Source organism: Tubulanus polymorphus, chromosome 11 (assembly GCF_964204645.1).
Source record: "Tubulanus polymorphus chromosome 11, tnTubPoly1.2, whole genome shotgun sequence".
Classification (NCBI taxonomy): Eukaryota; Metazoa; Nemertea; class Palaeonemertea; order Tubulaniformes; family Tubulanidae; genus Tubulanus; species Tubulanus polymorphus.
The window spans coordinates 7268394-7290614 of record NC_134035.1 but is presented as its reverse complement, the minus strand read 5'-3'; the positions used below and the strand labels follow the sequence as shown (position 1 = coordinate 7290614).

The 22221-nt window shown below is 38.7% G+C and overlaps 1 protein-coding gene across 1 annotated transcript; it reads right to left on the bottom strand.

Moving 5' to 3' along the window:
* Nucleotides 1-1785: 1785 nt before the first annotated feature.
* LOC141912979 (short transient receptor potential channel 7-like) lies at nt 1786-14808 on the bottom strand. The gene is made up of 13 exons (XM_074804418.1): nt 14598-14808; nt 12823-13452; nt 12207-12365; nt 10855-11019; nt 10261-10495; nt 8949-9245; nt 6339-6523; nt 6141-6262; nt 5962-6056; nt 5626-5774; nt 5318-5542; nt 4995-5199; nt 1786-2615 (listed from the first exon to the last, which is right to left on the bottom strand). Exons 1-13 carry the CDS (start codon nt 14673-14675, stop codon nt 2113-2115), a joined length of 3048 nt encoding a protein of 1015 aa, XP_074660519.1. The 5' UTR covers nt 14676-14808; the 3' UTR covers nt 1786-2112.
* Nucleotides 14809-22221: the final 7413 nt, after the last annotated feature.

Here is a 22221-nt window from a genome sequence, read left to right as displayed (position 1 = left end):
ACGATTGTGGTGAGTTTCAAGGACATTGGGTTTGGAATATGGTCACCAGGGTGCGTTGAATAGTAAAATAACTTAGTATTTCCTTATTATATTGGTACCTAGGCATATTTGGTTACCATGACCAATTGCAAAGTTGTAGCTCATGACATGTTCAACGATTGTGGTGAGTTTCAAGGACATTGGGTTTGGAATATGGTCACCAGGGGGCGTTGAATAGTAGAATAACTTAGTATTTCCATATTAAATTGGTAACGAGGCATATTTTATTATCACAATCCATTACAAAATCGTAGCTGCTGACGTGTTCTATGATTGTGGTTAGTTTCAAGGTCATTGGTCATTTTGTATATGGTCACCAGGGGGCGTTGAATATTGAAATTGTAAGATTTTTGAGCATTTGAAACCACTTCCCAAGTGGTGTCCTTGGACCCCTAGTTTGTTAATGGTTGGCAACAAACCATGAAAATGCCTGTTGCCACTCTGGGGTACTGATTTTTTCACCTATAGGGGGTGCTGAAGTTGCTGTGGTTAATTACCATATTGCGGTTTTGTTTATGTTTTATTGTTGTATAGAAATCATGAAATGCAACATGCAGATAAATAAGTATAATATTTGCTTAATTAGTCCAGATAACTTAAATTGTCAAATGTTTAACATCCTATTACACAACTTAACTGTCATAGTTGTCGGTTGCTAAGGCAACAGTATGCAAAACCTATTGAAACGCATAAAAACTGTATTGGTGGGTGGGCTAAATGTCTCTCGACTTCAAATCATGACACAAAGGTTACCATTTGTCTCGCTTTAGTGTATGGTGGTAGGAGTAAAGTAATTTAAAGACACAATCAAAATCATACCTTACTTTTGAAATATGGCGGTTTTTCAAAATCGTCATCACCGCCATAACTAAAAATCTCATTTTCAACCTTAAATTTAATAACGGCCAAATTATAGGTCAAAATTGATTAAAAATAATATTATCCGACAGTTTGACCACGATTTAGTACATGAAAACACCAATTTTACCGGTCTAGGTGATTTGGTTGCAAAATTACTGTTGAAAATGTGATTTTTAGTAATGGCGGTGATGACGATGTTGAAAAGCCGGAATTTTCCAAAACTAAGGTATGATCTTGATTGTGTCTTTAAATTACTCCTACCACCATACACTAAATCGAGGCAAATGGTAACCTTTGTGTCATAATTTGAAGTCAGGAGACAGTTAGCCCACCCACCAATACAGTTTTTTATGCGTTTCAATAGTTTTTTGCATACTGTTGCCTAGCAACCGACAACAATGATAATTAAGTTGGTGTAACAGGATGTTAAACATTTGACAATTTAAGATATTTGGACTAATTAAGCAAATGTTATACTGATTAACTACATATTACATTTTATGATTTCTATACAGCAAGTAAACATAAACAAAATCGCAATATGGTAATTAACCATAGCAACTTCAGCACCCCCTATAGGTGACAAAGTCAATACCCCAGAGTGGCAACAGGCATTTTCATGAACTATTGGATCGAATCTATTGATTGATGTATTTTGCCAACCATTAACAAAAAATGCTGTAATATTTTTTCTAGAGGTCTTACCCCATTGGCAGGCCGGCTATAGATATCTAGTCGTAGATACATGTATTAGATTGTTACACGGTATGATAGGGGTGTTGGCATATGATAATACAAATGTATTTGACACGTAAAATGTATATTATTATAAACTAATAACTATTCACTTCAATATTGTATGTTTTATTTTCTTGATTGGCACTGTGGGCAGTATTGGTCGATCCTATTTCATGGTAACTTACGTGACGACAGTTCATTCTATGACAACTTTTTAATCTGAATACACTTCTAGAAGTAATGGCGAAATGACATTTTGCCATTCTTATGCCCCTCGCGTATTCTTACACGAATTTGGGTTATTTCTTATTTTTCATTTATGAAAAAGATTTTTTAAATTGACAAATACTAAAGCGTAGCTTTAATTCAATTTATGCGTCATTCTTAAGAGGTGAAGATCTTCGCTTTTATATCCGCATGTATTTTTATTTCATAATCATATCACCAGTCGAACAGAAGTCCACGAAATCAACGTCAATGTTTTTTTTGGAAATTGCTCTTTAAAATAGACCGTCTGATTTCCATCGATTTTTTCGGTCGGTTCGGAAATCTCAGGCGACGACCCGAAGACAACTCCTTACTTCTACGTCCCGTGTAGCCGAGTGGGGGACTTCTCGGTAAACGCGACGGATCAAAGCTATTATTGCTTTCGCTAGGTCGAGACTTCGCCGCTGTTTGATTATCGTTATTGTGACTGGTTGATGATAACAGAGACGGCATTTCGTCGGTATCCGAAGCGTCCTTCGCTGTTTGTATTTGCGTGCTCTCATCGCCGTCTCGAGGTCTCGAAGAATATGCGCACTTCATCGCCGACAAGTTACGTATTATGGTTCTTGGTCCTGGAGATCGAGGGTCGGGACTGTCAGGCGACGAACGGCCAGCAGAACTGTTACGTCGATTTGATGTTATACGCAACTTTGGACTCGGCGGTAAAATAGTTTCGTCTTCCTTATCTAAAATATCGTCATCGCGTGGATCTGAAAAACCATGATTTTGAACGTACTTAATGAGACTTACGAATAACCTACAACTTCCTCCTACGACAGGGAGTATAACTTGATGGCATCGCGCAACTCGGCCACGGCGCACGAAACTCTCCGCGCTCAGCTTCGATGATGTCATATTTTCTTATTTATAAAGGGATTGTCGATCTTGTTTATTTGATAGATTTGATTTGATTTGTTTTGAAACGGGTTTTATTCCGAAATCGAAGCAAAGATATCGTTGTGTCGAGTTTTCTTGTTTAAATCGAAGTACATGACCCGAAATTTCGAGACCGATTAAGGTAAACAATCCTCCAACAGCCTAAACTGGCAAGCGACTGATTTGGTTTAATTTTGTTGGCTGCCTAATGTCGAGATTTGCAAGTACTGCATTTATTCATTTCACACCAAGTACCCGCAATTCAACATGGAAACAATCAAACGATGATTCTAATAGAAAAAAAAGTTTGAAAATTTCCATGAAAATAGCATAATGTGCGTATGCAGAAAATCGACGTTCAACCACTCGCTCGCGCTGTGCGCTTGACTCGCCCGTCGGGCACACGCGTTTCTATGAAGATATTTTTACGAATGCAATATCAACAAATTCCCAGATAAAACTCTATATTCAATTCGTATCAACATCAGAAAATTCAACATCTCAAAAAATTAAAACGTTACAGCCAATGACACAAAATTGTCAATTTTTGAGGCGCCTTACTACAAGTGACACATCTTTTATAAACTGTAACTGTATCCGATCGTTGCAGCCGAGAAAAATGAAATACACACCATTAGAAAATAGAAATTTTCACCGTTCTAACGATTCATAAGTTTAAATTGTGTGCCAAAAGCGGGATGTTCGACAAGCAACCGCGCTAAAGGTTTTAGTTTAGAAAAATGTTTAAATCTATCCAACAATGCGGGACCTGTGTGACCGCCTCAAAATGGAACCTGGTAACTGGAAACTGGTTATAACTTGTAACTGGAACCTGGTAACTGGCGTAAGTCCAGTATACGGTTAAGTAGTCTCCAAGACCGCATTACATTTAGAAATAATTTCTATGTTCTCCCACGCATACCTTGCGTAGTTCTCCCTCTACTAATTATTCGAGAATCAATATACCATTCACAGTATCCCATCCATATCCTACGGGAACTTTCATGACAATCCCGACATACCTGGCACTCCCGACATATACCCGGCACTCCCGACACACCCGAAAGTCCCGACAAACCCGACAGTCCTGACAATCCCCGACATACCCGGCACTCCCGACACTCCCGACATACCCGACACTCCCGACATACCCGACACTCACGACTCTCCCCATCCTCTCCGGCAGGGATTCGAACCTGATGGCATCGAGATTTCCACGGCACGAAACCCTGCCATAATCGACCGTGTGCGCAGATACATGCGCAGTTCAGATGATGTGATTTTTAGCCTATCAGAAATCCCGTTTTATTTTAGCCCGGGTTTTCCCATTTATAGTTCTTCCTTGAAATTTGCCTCAACGATTATACAACGAGCAATCTGATTGGTGCCGCCAGTTTTCGTTCGGAAAGCTGCGCATGTACCTGCGCACCCGGTCTACTGATGCAGGGGTTCGTGCCGTGGCTGAGTGTAGCGATGCCATCAGGTTCGAGTCCTTGCAGAGGGAGGATGGACTCTCCCGGGATAGTGGAGTATAGAGGTGTTGGGATAGTGAAGTATAGAGGTGCTGGGATAGTGAAGTATAGAGGTGCTGGGATAGTGAAGTATAGAGGTGCTGGGATAGTGAGGTATGGAGGTGCTGGGATAGTGAAGTATAGAGGTGCTGGGATAGTGAGGTATAGAGGTGCTGGGATAGTGAAGTATAGAGGTGCCGTGATAGTGAGGTATAGACGTGCTGGGATAGTGAAGTATGGAGGTGCCGGGATAGTGAGGTATAGTCGTGCTGGGATAGTGAGGGATGGAGGTGCTGGGATAGTGAGGTATGGAGGTGCTGGGATAGTAAAGTATATAGGTGCTGGGATAGTGAGGTATAGACGTGCCGGGATAGTGAGATATAGACGTGCCAGGATAGTGAGGTATAGACGTGCCGGGATAGTGAGGTATAGACGTGCCGGGATAGTGAGGTATGGAGGTGCTGGGAGTGTCGGGAATGTCGGGTATGTCGGGATTGTCGGGATTGTCGGGAGTGCCGGAGTAAATTTGATAAGCTTGACCGAATCAGCCTTTTCAAAATTAGTACAACTACATCTACGCACTATTTCACCAGATACTGGACTTGACGCAACGTTCCTATACTATTTATTCTGAAGCACAAAACAGTCAGAAAAATATTTTGGGATCGATTTAGAAAATGCACCGTAGTGCGTGATACTTACTATCATCCTCGTCAGCATCATTATAATCATCATCGTCGTCGTTGCTGGATTCATTTTGACCGTGTTCCCTTTCCAACTTAAACAAATACCGGCGCAAAAGATCTTTCTTCAGCTTCATGTGAGGGTTTTCAATGTTTTTCATCTCGAGCGTCAAGGCTCCTACGTTCTCGGAGTCGAGGTCGGTAAAATCCGAGGTCTGGTAATTCTTGAAAAGTGGATGAAAACAATTACGACAAACTTATGATCTACAACGACGTTTTGACTATCATGAAGAAATCTAATCGATCGAGAATGGGATACATCAACCAGGTGTAAATGCTTACCCAGCTGCCTCCACTGACATCGGTCTGTGGACTACGTGGTTTCCTAACACAGCAAGAACACCCGTCGTTCCAAGTCGATTCCTTGCATTTACAACCACTGAATAATCGGGTTATGAACTTATGAGAAGGAATCAAATTGAACGGTGGGGGCAAAGTCGCCATTCCTTCTATGTAGTTCAGCCATAGCTTAGTTCGGGCGAACTTCCATTCCACGTCAGAATCTTCCTGTAACATTGCACAATTGTGAAGGATGAATCAAAGTGAATTGAAGTGCGATCAAATAGCTACTTTTTTACATATATACATACCTGAGTTTTATCGTATGAATCGGACATCATGGCTATAAGCATATTGAGAAGAATGATATTCATAAGACCGCAGTAAAGTCCATACAAAATTGTACCGACCGTTTCAGGGATATCGAATGCGTTTGGATTCTCGTACACTTTGAAGAAGTCTGGAAGCAAGATCAAAATCAAGACACGGCAGGAATATTTAGATTTACTTTTCCAACATCTCAATACAGAAGTACGTGTATATAGAGTATGTAGTTTTCCCTTCTGGTGAAATATGGTTATCAAAAATATCATTAAGCCAGTATCTGAATTGAAAATGAAATCAAATAGAATAGACCGGATACCTACCAGCTCGTTCAGCTGTTTTCATTTTCAGTGCAGGCACAGACGAGTCAGACATACCGAATAATGCCCAAAACAATGTCATGAACGTTCCTTGTAAACTGAAAAGCATACAATGTTGGGGTTATTTCGACTTTTTTTAAATTAAAGAATTGCTTTTAAGAAATTTTTAGCGAGGAACCTACTCTCCAAAGCTATCAGTCATTGAGCTGACTTCGAACTTTCCAGTGCTTCTGTCGAAGTCCGACAAATACCAATTGTACAACGAATAAAGATTTGTCACCCCGATCACAAATGCTAAAAATACCTGAAAAAAGCGAGTTATTATACTCAATTCAATCACGTGACCTATGTCTGGTTCGTTTAATGTAATAAATCAGTACCATTCCGAATAACGTCATGAATCTCCCAACGTCGCTCATCATCCGAGATAATGATATCTGTAGCGGTCCTAAAGATTCAAATGCCGGCATGATATAGGTCAACTTGACGAACGAGAGCACGTTTGCAATAGCGAATAGACACTCGGACAGTATGAGAGGGTCCGTAGCGTCCCACCAGGATCGGCCTATAAATATCAGTATACAATCAATGGTTAGAATTATAATATTCATTTTCATTATAATCTAGACGCTTAATTGTTTATTGACTTCCCAGATATCACAGAATAAGCACACAGTAACGGGGTAACAAATTGACGACATATAACATATTACATACGTACTTCATATAAAACAGCAGAATTCATTTGATTTTTTATTGACTTCGTTAAAATGATTGGTTCAAGTTGAGAATAGATGAACCTGGCTTTATTCTCGCATCAAGTTTCATGGATATCAATCAAACATTGCAAGCTGGGCGAACATGGGTTATCGTAGATAGTCGACTTCGCTATAGTCGAACCATGGACGTATAAACTAGATTATCTAGTTTATACGTCCATGGTCGAACTAAATGAAACCGAATGTCCGTTAGTCGAAACTATTGTCCGGAAATGGTCGACCATACTATTGAGCACGGTCGCTATAGTTCGGACCTAGGTTCAAGATGGCCGACACTGTGAAATACGTTACGACCGAACTATTAGCATTTTGGATGCAATCCATCCTTTCACATTGTCACTGCTCTAAATTATTGCGACCGAAAGACTTAATGGCATTATCAGAAAATAAATCTATGGCTCGTAATGCAATCAAAGATGGCTTATTTTCAGCCATCTTTGAAACAAACATATTGGCCTATAACTGAAATGATTTCATATAGAATAATAATATCATATGAATTGATTATTTTTCGGTGAATAATTCATGAGATACCAAATGAAAACATTTTCAACTAAAAGCAAATTTTGATACCAGACCTGGGTTTGGAAGGTTATTTATGACATGTCCGGGGAGATACATTCTAGTTGGTTTGGAATACCCTTGCAGTAATCAGTGAATGACCAGTCCATGTATCAGTGTTCCCACGGGTTGGCCAATATCATTTTCCATACCTTTTCCATACTTTTCCATACCCAGATTATAAATTTTACATACCACGAAGTTATACATCGCCAACCTAGGGGATTTTTACTGGGGGATATTTACCATGGGGATTTTTACCTGTTACCCCTAGAAACAGGCAACGTAGGTCTCATCAAGGAGAAAGCAAAATATTTAGACACATTCTATCATTTCTGATAGAATGTGTCTAATTCTAAGACAAACCTCACGTGTTTTTTCTTAATCAACTGGCTGTGTGTTTCTGGCCTTCTCCCTCGCCCATATTACTAGTCAACCCCGCATAAGTCGTGGCACTTGGACCGATGCTTTTTCTACGACTTACGTCTTGTCCGAGTCACAGGTAAGTCGTATTTTTACGAGTTATCTATAAATTGTGGTTTTATACGAATTCCACGAATAACCTGTGAAAATACGATATATACGACGCTCAGATTCCAGCATGGTTCGTCATGTCGGTCGTCGTATCCTGAGCTGACAGTGCAGATCCTATATATCACTGAAATCTACCCTCGGCCACGTGCACCCAGCAGACGTCGCAAGAAAGTTACATTGTAACTGTCTAAACACTTACACAGACAATATTGTAGCGTATTTTTATCTGCTGCCAGCATATCGGGCTACGACTTACGCAAGGTATTTTGAATGGAATCAGACGATTTGGCTTCTAAAAGTGATACGACTTACATGAAAATACGACTAATGAAGTGCGAGTTAAGAGCATAATTATAAGGTTTAAAGAAAAAAAATTGAGACCAAAATGATTATGCGAGAGATGTGATGATTCGACTAATTCGATGACGACTTATGCGGGGTTGACTGTAGTAATATCAAATGTTTTTCAACAAACAGATCGCGCAGAATGACAGTCATTCACAACACGGAAAAGCCAGTCTTCACAGTTTTAAGTAACCAACCAAGAATAATTAGTTTAAACAGGGAGGTGGGATCCCTTCCCTGGTGTAAATAAGCCAGCATCATTGTAATTTAGTCTTGATGATAAGGGCAGGTCCTGTCGTTCAACACATATAGAGCCTAACTTGCAAACTTTTCATATGCATTAATTACTATAGCCAATACTATAACCAAATTACCATTCAAAGTAGATTAGAAGCAATATGGTGACCATTCACAAAGGGTTTTCATATTGTTCTCAAATCTGTAGTGCCTATAGACAAGCTGTTATCTGGAAAATGACAACTCCTTTTTGTTATCGATCTTAGTGGTGACGGCTTAGGCCTATAGCCTGTAGTTCAAAATTGAAGGAAATTTTTATTTTGAGGTCATTTTCTGATTTTCCATACCTTTTCCATAGCCATTGATAGAAAAAAAGAAATTTCCATAGCTTTTCCAGGGCCTGGCAAAAAATTCCCATTTTCCAAAACTTTCCAAGACTTTTCAAAACCCGTTGGAACCCTGATGTATGTATTTTTTAATATGTTGCACATCGTAATTACTAACTTATTCAGAAAGGGCGTAATGTATGCTTACAGCCTAACAGGAAATATCCATCCGGCTGACTGTACAACCAATGACTGAAATTGCGAATATATGATAAGCCGTCTGGTGATTCGACCCATCGACGTTCGGAGAGATTACTCCTGAGGGTTTCGATGTCGGTTTTGTATGTTTCGTAGACCGAAGTGACTTTGACGTCGACGATTATTCTCAAAGTAAACGCGGCGACGTACAAAGCGATACAAATCGAATCGCACCAGTTGTACATGCTGTTCACGTACACGGAAAATCCGCATTTATTGAATTGAGTTATTTCCGTTAGAAAATTACCTGAAACACAATGGAAATGAGAAGCAAATAAGAAACAGGGTTGAAAAGTAGCAAAATTAGAAAAAAAAACAGAAAATACCTTTGTAACAGTTAGAGAGTACAATTTATATAAGAAAAGATGAGATATAAATTTCATTCTACTGATTTATAAAGTAGGGAAGGGGGTCTTTAACAATAAATCTCTTTTCAGTCGCTATATTATCGGTTACCCGCTGGGTTTGCACTATTGAATCCTTATTTTTTCGAATTAGATTTTTTCATTTCGTTTTCAAAATTGGATAATGATAAAAACATCGGAACAAGTGAAAACATCAATCAAACCGGCTGATAAACTCTCTTTTAAAGTTCATCGGTTACTTAACAAAAACCACGAGGAAATCACAGCTAAATAAGGGAAAATCTAGTTCGAAAGCGATTTCAAAACATAAACTATAAAAATTTATTAAAACCTCGAATTTTCAGTTATATCCTAAAAACCATTTTCAAGAGTGACTAAAATTATGACATTTCACGTCATATATACAAGCAAGAACGACACACACTATTGCACATGAAAACTAGGTGATTTTGACCAGAGAGGAAATGTATAGGTTCAAAAGTTTATTATGGGGGAGAAACCGAGGTTACCATTGACACAGGAATTTGAATGGGAATTTATTAAAGCCGACTCAACTATGTGACGTCGGGTAATACTGTGAAACGGAAAAATCATACGAGAATTATTAAAATCAAATTGATGACCATTAGTATCCCAAACATGGGTAGCCACAGCACTTTGGGGTTTTTGATTAATTATACCTTTCTTATGCTCTTAGTCATCAATTTGATTTGATAATTCTCGTATAATTTATCCGTCTCACAGTATAACCCGACGCCACATAGTTGAGTCGACTTAAATAAATTCCCATTCAAATTCCTGTGTCAATGGTAACCTTGGTTTGGAAAAAATCAAACAGTTTTCGTCCCCGATCGATCCATCAACTGATATAACAAACGCTTCGATCAGCTAACTTACCGAGAACAAATACAAATATAACCCAATGTAATGGAGACATTATATTTAAATCAGCGGTCCTGAAGTCGTTGCGATAGATAGCATCGGCTGTGCTAGCCCATGATTCGGCGTGAACCAGGTCCGGCGTTGACTTGTCCAGACCAAATGTAACGATAGCCAGTAACAGCAGGAAAACGACGTACCATAACGTATGATTGAGAAATCTCACCACTGGAACTCTCAGGTACCTGAACGGCTTTAAATGGAGAATTGAAAAGTCTAGAAATTCGATATGGCTCGAATTAGACAACATAATAAGCACTAAAATGATATTATGGTGGCTGATTCGGGCCATATTAAAATGTTCTGTACGGCTGGAGCAACGATAAAAAATGTTTTAGTATGACCCAAATCAGCCACCATAAAAATGCTCTCGAATCTAATAATCAAATTAAGCTGCAGGGCCCAGTTTCACAAAAAGTCCAGGTTTTTACTCTTAAATCGGTTTAATTTCTCAGTTCATTCTGTTGATCTTAAATCGGTTTTGGTCTTAAACCTTTTTGTGAAATTGGGCGGTATTAAGATATTATAAAATCATACTGATACCGCACGCACCTTCGTGTTGGGAAATAATGCGTAAATTATACAGAGGAACGGTATAAATGGAGTCGCGATTAGGAATCCAAGATTCCTCTTCCAGTTCGGCATTTCCTGTAGATTCATCCATTCACCGTAGTAAATACTCGCTAAGTGGTTTTGACAATTCGGATGGGCAACAAACTGTAAATAGAAAAATAGAAAAATAGATTCAAACATTCGTCGTGGGGAGAAAGAAACTATAATTTCACCATATTGTAGAAGCAATACGAGAAAAGAAGTAATCCTATTTTTAGTCAGGGATCCTTCAAGGGATAGCCGATTTCTAACCCCTTTCTTGTACGCAACAGTACTTTTCTAACCACCCCTACCCCATGTACGCATGCATATGATTTTCGAGAACATACTTACTAATGGGAACTGCCGGTGTATAGGAAACCAATATGTAATAGGAGTCGAACTGGACACGCAATTTTCTAAATTATGCCGATGCGACCATCACGATGATCGTTAGAACAACAGCAACAAGTGTTTTATTGAGTTATAGCACATTGTAATACAATATTGTAGTTCAATGCTGTATTAAAAATGCATCAAATGGTGCGTGTACTAGATCCGTTTAGACCCTTCCCTCCCCCAAACGCATTTGCTTGCATTTTCACTGACCCTTACTTTCTATCGTGCGTATACGCACTAATTGAACAATTCCTCATTTCCTGACGAAAATGACGGTTTATGACCGATTTGATCGCCGTCAGACCCGGACACACTGGGCGATTTCGTCGGCCAACGAAATCGGTGGAGGTCGCCATTTTGCTATCAGGTGAACCGTCGAAGAATCGTGATTGGCTGGTTAATACGGCGCTCGAGGCGACTGATCGCCGTAACCGCCGTAACGCCGTAATCAAAAATCATTAACTCTCATTTCCTTTGTTTCTTCATTTCCCTTTCGTATTTTCCCTGGGCGCTTGCGACAGCGGCCTAAAGGCTTTGCTTGGCCCACACTGAAAGCTACTGTTCTCTCTCTTTTTATAATTGTGCTTTTTTTTAAATTGTAAATCTTATTGTTTGTTTTCTCTCAACCTGTGTACATAGCCTGTCATGCTTTCTGTGAAATAAATTTGAACTTGAACTTGAACTTGAACCGGACACACTGGGCGATTCTGTCACCGGCGACGAAATCGCCGGCGGCAGAATCCAACACACAAGCCGATTTTACCGGCGATTTCGTCGGGCGACGAAATCGGCCGACGAAATCGCCCAGTGTGTCCTCGGCTTAATTACATTGTCTGATGTTTCCATAATTCTCTAATATTTCACACAAGAGAATCCAATTGATTGAAAGGTTTCTCTTATTGCCAAAAACTTACCTTTTTCTCTTTGTATTTGATGGCTTTGTGTAATGTACCTAACGGATGATGCGTTACATCGTCAGCTATGAGCGCTTGGATTTCTTTCGACGTTCGGCATAAATCCAACATGTCATTCGCGAAATTCATGCACTGCTCAATCAGCGAAAGGTAGTCCGGCTAAAAACATTATGAGATTTTTATTGTCAGTAAAGAGATAGAGAAATAATTAATAACTATTTGGTATATTTCCTAATGCCTTTTCAAATAGCGCTCGAATATGTCAATGTTAAATGATTTCTGAAGATCTGTTGGAAGAGCATTCAAAACTCTAATACATGGACACAAGCTGGTTATTCGTTCTATAGTGAGCCATTAGAGGTTCGGGTTTTGTGGGAATTTAGATCAGAACTACGAGTCAAACTATTGGATGTTTTGACCGGCAGAAGCTCGCGAATAGATTTATACATCAGCACGGAATTTTGAAACACATTTATGTCTTGGAATTTAAGCTGATATTACTTTTTTGAATCACGTGGTTGTATGTTTTAAAAGTTTGCCCCATTCGCAATGCGCATAGCGTTTCTGAAGCTAAAACAGAGGTCTCAGCCTTGTTACATAATTACATAAAACTTACTTTAAACTCTTTATGCGAATTCGCCATATGAGTCATCTCCTGGCGTAGTTCGAAGGAGGTAGCAACAGGATCAGTACTCGTTAGGGCCATGTAAGCCGGGCTCGACAGGGCTTGATATTTGTGGAGGCGTGAGAGGTGAAAATTCAAAGGGTCGTCGCTGGCACCAGTTTTACAGTGTTCACATTGACAATCAATCTGATGCGGTTTTTCAACTCGTTGTTCTCGCATTATAAACAGTTGAATAATCTCGTGGTTGTTTTCGTGGCAAGCGAGTATCAACGGGGTTATATCTGGCGAGAATTGATTTCGATCGCAGTTCGAATCTCTAGATCGGTTGCTTTGTGCTCCGTTGTCGGCGTAAGACTCATGACTGAGAATCAGTTTGACGATCGTTTCTTTTCCTTTGCTGATAGCGTGAAGTAGCGCGTCTTCGATGGCGGAGTAATTCAGCTGATCGAGCAATACATCAATAAGTACCAAGTTAGCTTTACTAATAGCCAAAATAAGCGCATTTCGGCCCATATAGTCCACGCAATTCGGGTTGACGTCGACGTCTTGTAGGCAATCGGCCACCACTTCGTAGATACCGAAATCGACGGCATTGAGGTAGAGCAGTTCTTTACGGGATAGCTACAAGATATCACATAACATTTAGAATCTATACAATGTCAATGTGTGATGTAAGCATTATTATAGGCAGCCTTGTTTATCGAGATGACACGTGATACGACCATGATGTCTAAACCTATAACACCCGACAAGTCTTCTTCTATGACATCATCAACGCTGCTGCGTCACGATGTGATGTACAAGGGACCTCCTATCATCGCGTTCTACAGTAGGTTCTTCCAGGAAAGTTTTCGTTTCGCTTGGCGTCAATTTAAAATCAAGTTATATATAACGCAGTCTCAAATGTTTTGTGACTTTCTCAAAATGTATCAAAAATTTTAACTAATTTTTAGTTCATAAGTCCTCAAATATTCATAAATGAACAGTTAAAAATTGTTGAAACATGTCGACTCTGCCGTAATATCAACCTATGAACAGTCCGGAATGTGGGATAATGTCGGGCTTAAGAGAATATAATGCCCCCGAGGTCTTCACATTTACAGAAAAGATTACGTAAGTGATTCACGCGGCAAGGCAGGTCTTCACGGATTATCGACAACCAGGTGGACTGTGGTCAGCCTTGGGGTTTCTTTGTGTATCGTATGACTTCAGTTAAAGCCAGGCGCGCAGGAGTCTGAGGATGTGAAGACTAGACAAGTGAGGTTCTTATTTACCGCAGTGTGGAGTCGTATTTCTATTACCGGTGTTTCAAGGCCGTTGCATCAGTGTATAGATGCCTTGCCTCAAAATGGATGAGATTTATGTTGATGCTTTTATTGATAACTACTTTCTGGTTGGATATGAGGTGTGTGCGTTAGACGGTTTCCTGAGAATTACGTAAGGGTTCTCCGCGAAAGCAACAGAAAAGAATATACAAGAAAAGAAACTCTAATAAACGTATAGATAAAACAGTGTCTAGAGTAGGCGCTGTTAGTGTAGATCCGTGAAAACTCGCAGTCGCAAATTTTTAGAACGGTTACATAACTCTCATATCGTGATGATTCGTGTCGTTCGCAACCGTCTGTAGCTTATTAAATGGAACCGAATAGATATTCTTTAAAAGCTTTTTTGATCAGTAGATTAATTTCAGATGAAGCCTTCGGTACGTTTTCACGCTTCACAAATCACAAAAGCATTATGCGAGGTCACCTGATAGATTTACTCACCGTTCCATCCGCCTTGTTCATCAACTCGCCGAAGTTCTGAGGTTGAAGTGTCTGTTTTATGTTTCCTACGTGTGTCATATTTCAAGTAATCTTATCGTTGTGTGTTTTAAGAGCGATAGCTTTGAATTCTTGTGACAATTTTATAGCATCATACGCGGGTGTCAATGAAATGATAATATGTATATATTATACCGTATTTCTAGTTCATCCCATCACGATTCCATGGTATATTATAATTGTTCTATGTACGCGTCATATGTAATTACTTCCTCGACATCGATGTTACTATGAGCCAACAAACTAGAAACCATTCAATTGCGTGAATTTGTCCTATATTGCATTCGTTTGTTGTTTTTTTAAATTGACAATGAAAGTTGCATATAATTTTGCCAAAAAGGATATCCTGTTTTGTCTTGTTTTGTTGGCGATCTGGCGCGATATTTTTCGTTTTTGGTGCCCCCGCCAAACAAACATTCAACCTCGGTAAAATTATTCTCAAAATTATTTTTTTTTCAATTTGGTGCGTTGACCCTGAGTTAAATTTGCATATACTTGTAAATATAGAATAATTGTACTGTGGTTGAATAAAGGGAAAATACCGCAACAAAACGCTTTGTTCGTATCATGAACCTCAAAATGAGCTCATCAAGCAGCCACTTATATTGCTTTCAACATGTATAGACAGATTCTGGCGCACTTATCGTCAAAAAGTCATTCAGTATGAAATTCAGCGGAAGAATTCGTACAAGGACATGGAAGTAAATAGAAGTTTTTGTGATACTAATGCCGTCGTCAGTAGGTTTGACTCCGCTAATATATCTGGTTCCAGCTATTGTTATTTCATTAAAGTTGCATTATGCCGAGCGCCGGCGATTTTTTCATTTTCCATCGAAAAAAGATGAAATAAAAAAGACAGTGCGGGCGGCTTCTATATTCATTATCGAAATAAGAAACATATTTCCAGTCATTATTCAAAGACTGGGGGAAGGTGGTTTTCTTTTTAAGAACTGACAGTTTTCAGTAATTTCAATAATCTAAAACTCAAGTTGTTGCCTATCGGTGTGAAAGGCATGCACTGTAATATAATGTACGTCGGCAGAAAAATGTACATGTTTCATTTTGATTATTGAGAGAATACAGTAGATTGATACCACGATTCCGTTGGTTTATGGAGGCGTCGCACCTGTGAAATCGGGCATCTGTTTAAACGACGTGTATTCGTTCTAATCTCTAACAATGATTTCAACAGCAATTCATTCACACAAGACGATGCTTTCCCGGGGACTCAATGCAACCGTTGGAACCATGTTTATGGACCAATTTTCATGATCCGAAAAACGATGAAATCGAACATTTTTCCCCTTAATTATATCCCCTTTATAACGATCCCCTAAGGTTCCCGTGTTCTATTTTCTAACTAAAAACTGACAATAAAACACTAATATCCACGTATCAGTATTATCAGTCCATCTATTTTTCTGCATTGAAAATGTACGGTCGATCTCTCGAGCCCCTCCGCGGCGGGTTAGCGCGAGAGATTATCCAAAAAAAAAGAAAACAAACTCGTTTGCAAGCGGCATTTCATTTTACTTCGTAAAATAAATAAACTCTTATCGTTATTATCACGGTTATAATCCCACACTTGACCCCAGCTCCACATTGCGACGGTTAGATTTGAATGAGAGAAATCAACTGTATCCCAAAGGCAAGATTAGAATCAGGCTATAGAACTGAGGCATAGAGATTACCCAAAACACCATCATTTATGTAAAAGTTTAGACTCTAAAACAATAAACAATTGTAGAACAACCACAATAATAACATAATAATGTATTGGAATTGGTTTTTCACGTTTTGTCGTCACGACCTTGAATGCCACATTATAGTTTAGACTTTATCGACTATTTTTCTCTATCCTTTCCTACTGGTATCGTGATCGCAGGCTGCTGGGTTTACGGCGACCAGCGACCGGCACTTGAATGCAAGTCCATCCATGTTTCGGTAATCGACGACAGCCGCGTTTCGTGTGGAATGGTCGACACACTCCGGTGCAGTCTCCTCTGTGCGCGGGACTACATGGCTCCCCTAGGCCTTTACATGGCGCCTGTGAGTGAGTGAATAAATAATGATAGAATATAATGATAAAATAATCATATACATAACATAATGATAGAAATTATTTTTGAAAACGCCTTCTCTTCAAAAATAATGCAAATATAGAGATGGATTTGCTTATACGAAAACGATGGTTCTATTCCCTTTCGTCATGACGTATTATTCCATGACAAATCGTAGCAATTGAGGTCAGACGTTTCTGCTCATTTTTCCTTTATCTTGAAATTACATCTTAGAGAGATTTCTGCTGCATCTATTATTCTGAGTTATTCTTGTTTACCCCAAGGTTAGTTTTAAGTTAGAACCGTAGTTTATAAAACTAAAGTTAATTACATCTTACAGCAGTCTTACTCTTGGATAAATGGTATTACATATACAGTCAAGCCCGCTTAATCCGGATTTCGTTCTATCCCGGACAATATTTCTAGTCCCGATTCGTTCATTAATATACAAGAAAATTACTCTTAATCCCGATTTCTCTTAAACTGGATGAATTTGGCTGGTCGCAAATGATCCGAATTAAGCGGGTTCTACTGTACCGACTAATCTCATCTACGTATCATCAAGATCGTCTCCTGACTGGTAATCCCCCCCCCCCCGCAAACACGATTGGATCATAAACATTTTTATGTATCCGCGAGAAAACCTTTTTACTTACCCCAACAAAGCGTATTGTATATCGTTTATCTAGCAGGTGATTCTCGGAGCGCGTATTGTCTCGAGTTACGTCATCGTCAAAAGCGTTATCGGCTAGAAGTGACCGTAATATATCTCTATCGTCGAAACTCCGTTCCGGTTGTACTACCATCAAAAAACTTTCAGCTTTAGATCCTAGTTCAGTAGTCAGTACCATCAACAGGCATATCAGCGCAGCAATATTACTTTGTACCAGAGACAGAATTGATGGATTCATTCTAAAATAAATACAGGAATTGGCAAATTGATACAGTGTTAGCTAGTGTTCTTAAATCGAATTATACTGAATGCATACATATTTGAATTATCAACGCGATAGAAATTAACGAACCACCGACTGGCCTATTCTAACAGGGTTGTTTTTAGTATCTCCAGGAGAAATCCCTTTTATCCGGAAATTTAGCTGAACTTGACTGTTAGTAGAATTCTAGATCTCTAGATCTCTGCTCGACTAACATGACCTTACTTATTGCTATGAAAGTTGAGGAAACCGACCCCTGTTACCGAGTGTCCGATTCACTATCTGACGCATTTGCTGAATATAAATAGCATCCACCCTTTCATAACGAACGATTTCATACAGATTAATATTTGATGATAATTACTAATTCACGTCAATCAAACAGGAAATCCTCGCGGCGACGACAGATATACATTTATAGTAAGTTCTACGTCATCGTTTACATAGACATAGAATTTAGGAAAAAACCACCCGAGTAAAACTTTTGCAGAATGTCTGGATAGAAAAAGACCGGATCACTTTCAATTTATGACACATAATTCCTAACAGTTAAATCGTGTGCTGCTGACTGCTGTCTTATTAGTTGCGGTTGGAAAAGTGCCCTGACAATGTTATGTTGCCATTGTACTTTCAAAAGGGCACGCAAAAATTGTGACGGGGAGCACGTGCGTCTCGATCCTACAAGAATCTATCGATCATGGACGTATAGACTAAATTATCATATTGGGTTTATACATCCATGATCTGACGTACTTTATGCCCCAACATTCCCGAGATAATTGTAATAATAGTTAAAACTCTAACTTTTTTTCGGGGAATTTAATTCTCGTTCACCTTAATTTCACTGGCGAGTTATTTACAACAACTTAAAGCAACTTCGAATCATGTCTATTAGAATCTCGCCTGCTTACTACCGATTGTATAGAGTTTCCTTTCTGAGTAATGCGTGAATAGTTCTACTTTTGGTTTATTTTATTGTACAACAATAAAGACGATTGGATACTTCATTCAAAAGGTTTCTGACTATTCACATGATACGTAATTTATCGTGTTACCGCCCTTTAAACCGGAGACAACCGATACGTTATACTGCGTATATTATGAAATTTCAGTTGTTTTGACTAAAATAGAAACCTATTCAGACTCGATGAATAAGAAATTGCAAACACTTGATTCATTACAGAAATTTTCATGAATAAATTACCTATTGACCCTATTGATGATGAAAACGACTATACAGGGGCGGATTGAGGGGGTTGTCTCGGGGGTCCGGAACGCTACCTTCCCATTGAGATTGCCGTTTTCGTCAAGGCAGAGGTAGTTAAAACCTGCAAATTTGACACTCATCTTTTTTGGAACTATTTTCGGATTTATTTCGGAATATTCTAACATCGACCCCATTAGTATGCTTATTAATTACATGGCTAGTTTATATGAAAATATTGTCCCTGGATGCTGGCCTTCATAGATTTGCCCTGATGTACAAAGATGATTATGATTTTCTGTTTTCCATAATATCTTTTTAAAGGATGATGAACTTCATTCTCATTTGATACGAAGTTACCTTTATGCACTCCTTCCGAAATAAAATATCACCTCGTCTCATCGTGAAAAATCAAACGTTGTATGGTATTAATTGTTGTACGATTTCTACGAATAGCTTTCACCTCATCAATGACAACGATCAATGATAATTGAATAAAACGAAGATGAAAGTAGTAATAGCAATTAAAGTGATTCAAAGGTCTTTTAATAGCAGCACAATTCATGATGAAACTCAAACGGTGACAAATATATCATGTTTACTCGAATGCGACGGTTTCAACCATTTAGGAATTTGTGAATACCTACAGCCTTGTTCAGGTCGTCATAGGCAGCGACGTCACCACAGGTTCGACTTAATGACGGACAAATAATGAAAAACATCTTTTGAAGATTTTATGTTTTTCTAGAATCACTCATTTGAAATGTTCACTTTAACTACATTAGACCTTACACAGATCGTAGAAAGTTTAGAGGCTGTCTGTGTATAGGCCCATGGCCTTGTTTGGTGGTATGAACAACGTTTAACTACTACGATCTCATCTCGGCAGCTGATCGCCAATTTTTAGAAAAAGAAAACGTCGCCGACAGATCGCAAGGGCGACCCGAGCTAGGCTTTAACAATAACAAAAATCGATGCGAATCATTTAAAATTCAATCAACAGTTCAACAAAGAAAACATGTACGAATAAATTCGTTACGACCGATACCCGGCTGTTAAACTCATGATCATTATCATAATGTAGAAATTTGCCAACTTTGATATTATTTTATTATGCTCGGACAAATTGCAAAACGTTTTTCGGAGCAATAAACAAAACTTGAAACTTGAATCATATTACAATCATCAAAGGGTCTAATATAACGATAAAAATTTAAGGTTATTTAACTATCTGAAAGTTATCTCAATTTATGTTATATACTTATGTATGAATCTGCATGGTCTAAAATGGTAAAGAAATTGGATATTCCAGGTTGAAATACAGATATTCAACTTGATTAAGATGATTATTGGGGTCCTCATTTTTTTCTGAAAGGTTTAGAGCGTCATATTACAATCATCAAAGGGTCTAATATAACGATAAAAATTTAAGGTTATTTAACTATCTGAAAGTTATCTCAATTTATGTTATATACTTATGTATGAATCTGCATGGTCTAAAATGGTAAAGAAATTGGATATTCCAGGTTGAAATACAGATATTCAACTTGATTAAGATGATTATTGGGGTCCTCATTTTTTTCTGAAAGGTTTAGAGCGGCGTGTACATATACCATTTTCGGGAAACTTGATACACAAAAAACAAACAAAAAAAACCAGCTCAATCAACATTTAAAAGAAATATAAGTCTCACCTCGATGGGGTACGATACAGGTTGCAGCCCGACAGACCACCACAGTGTAACAGTTAGTCGATGCGTAACGCGCCCGTGCCACAGCTATATGAAAGATCTTACTCGTGAATTGGACGGATGTTTTATAAGAAATGCGTCAGGGGAAACCATTTAGCTCTGGTAGCGCCGACGCAACTTCGTCAAGTTTCAGATTAATATTATGCCAAAATAGATTAAACCAGTTTTCAAGCGACGTGATCGTCGTTATTCTATATCCATGTAATACGAAGATACCACGATTCGTGACTCGCCCGTCCTTGAAATCAACCATTTTCTCGGCATCATCAGACACTTTCGGATAGATTTACGAATCAGAAAATGTCTAATTTTGTATTTTCCATGTAAATTGGATGAAACGCCGACACTTGCTGAATTGCTCGTCGCTCGGGTGGTATGTTCGATGTTGATTTTATTTTTCTTCAAAAGAAGAGCGAATATCGCATCATTTAGGAAAAAATATCCTTTTCTTAATCCTGTAACCTTTGAGCTGAAAATAATAACGTTTTTGAAGAGAAATGGACAAATTCGCGCAAAGTAATCCATAAAAGAACGGTATTCGTCAAAATATATTTGTTCCTGATGCTTGTATTAAAGGGTGTTTTATTGTAAAAACAAATTTATCTATACGAAAATACAAGTCAAAATTTAGGAAAAATTCTAACTTCAGACACGTCGTTAAATTTTAAATAAAAAATTGTGCCGAATAGGTTTAGGTGACGGACACTGGTGGTAGAGGATTCTTCTCTGACCTATATAGACAAAAACATACACTGCATCTGCTAATATATATCAACACGATAATTTGTTTCAAAAACTCACTAATGGATCGCTTAAACTAAGAAATAAAGCTTAAACAAAATCTCCACATATTTGGAGTCTTTGTACAATATGCCCATACATCTGGACGCAAACGTAAATATACAGTGAGCAGAATCAAAATCGACACTATCGATGTAGATAATCTATCGATTCAACACCTTTTAATACGTTGAGTACACCTTCATATTCTCACTGCGACATTTTGAGGTATGTTTTGATTCAGAATGAATAAGGCTGGTGGTCTATCAATGCGCATAGAACTGTTGGACCATTTTTGTTCTTTTTCATCGCGTACAGTTTGTTGTTTCATTGTTTCTGATGTTGCCATATATTGCCCCCGTCATGGCCTTGGATACTGACTGGATGCATTGATTACTCTAAGCTGGAAGGTTCCCTTTGAAATCGGCCCCACGAAACTTGATTGCGACATTGATTCACACCGATCGGTCGCATCGATAGTTTCATTGACGGTATCAATACGAGAACTGTTAAGGCGGTGGGCACTTTCTATTTAACCCCATCAAGACTGCTCATTTATTGAATTGTTGAACATGTTGTACAAATTAAACTCGCGTGCGGTGCGCCGCTTTCTTGCTGACGGTCTTTCAACGCTCATAGCACTGTCCGTTTGATTGCAACGCATAAAAAAACCGTTTATAATATTTTATCTAAAAACGCAAAACTACCCCGTGTAATCTCAGCGAAAGTGCGAAGTACTCATTGTACTTATTGACCGAGAAACTAATCCCCATCGGATAAATCCCGGCATGCGTGGTCGGTGTGTAGGGGACACAACATTCGAAGCAGATCAATCAAA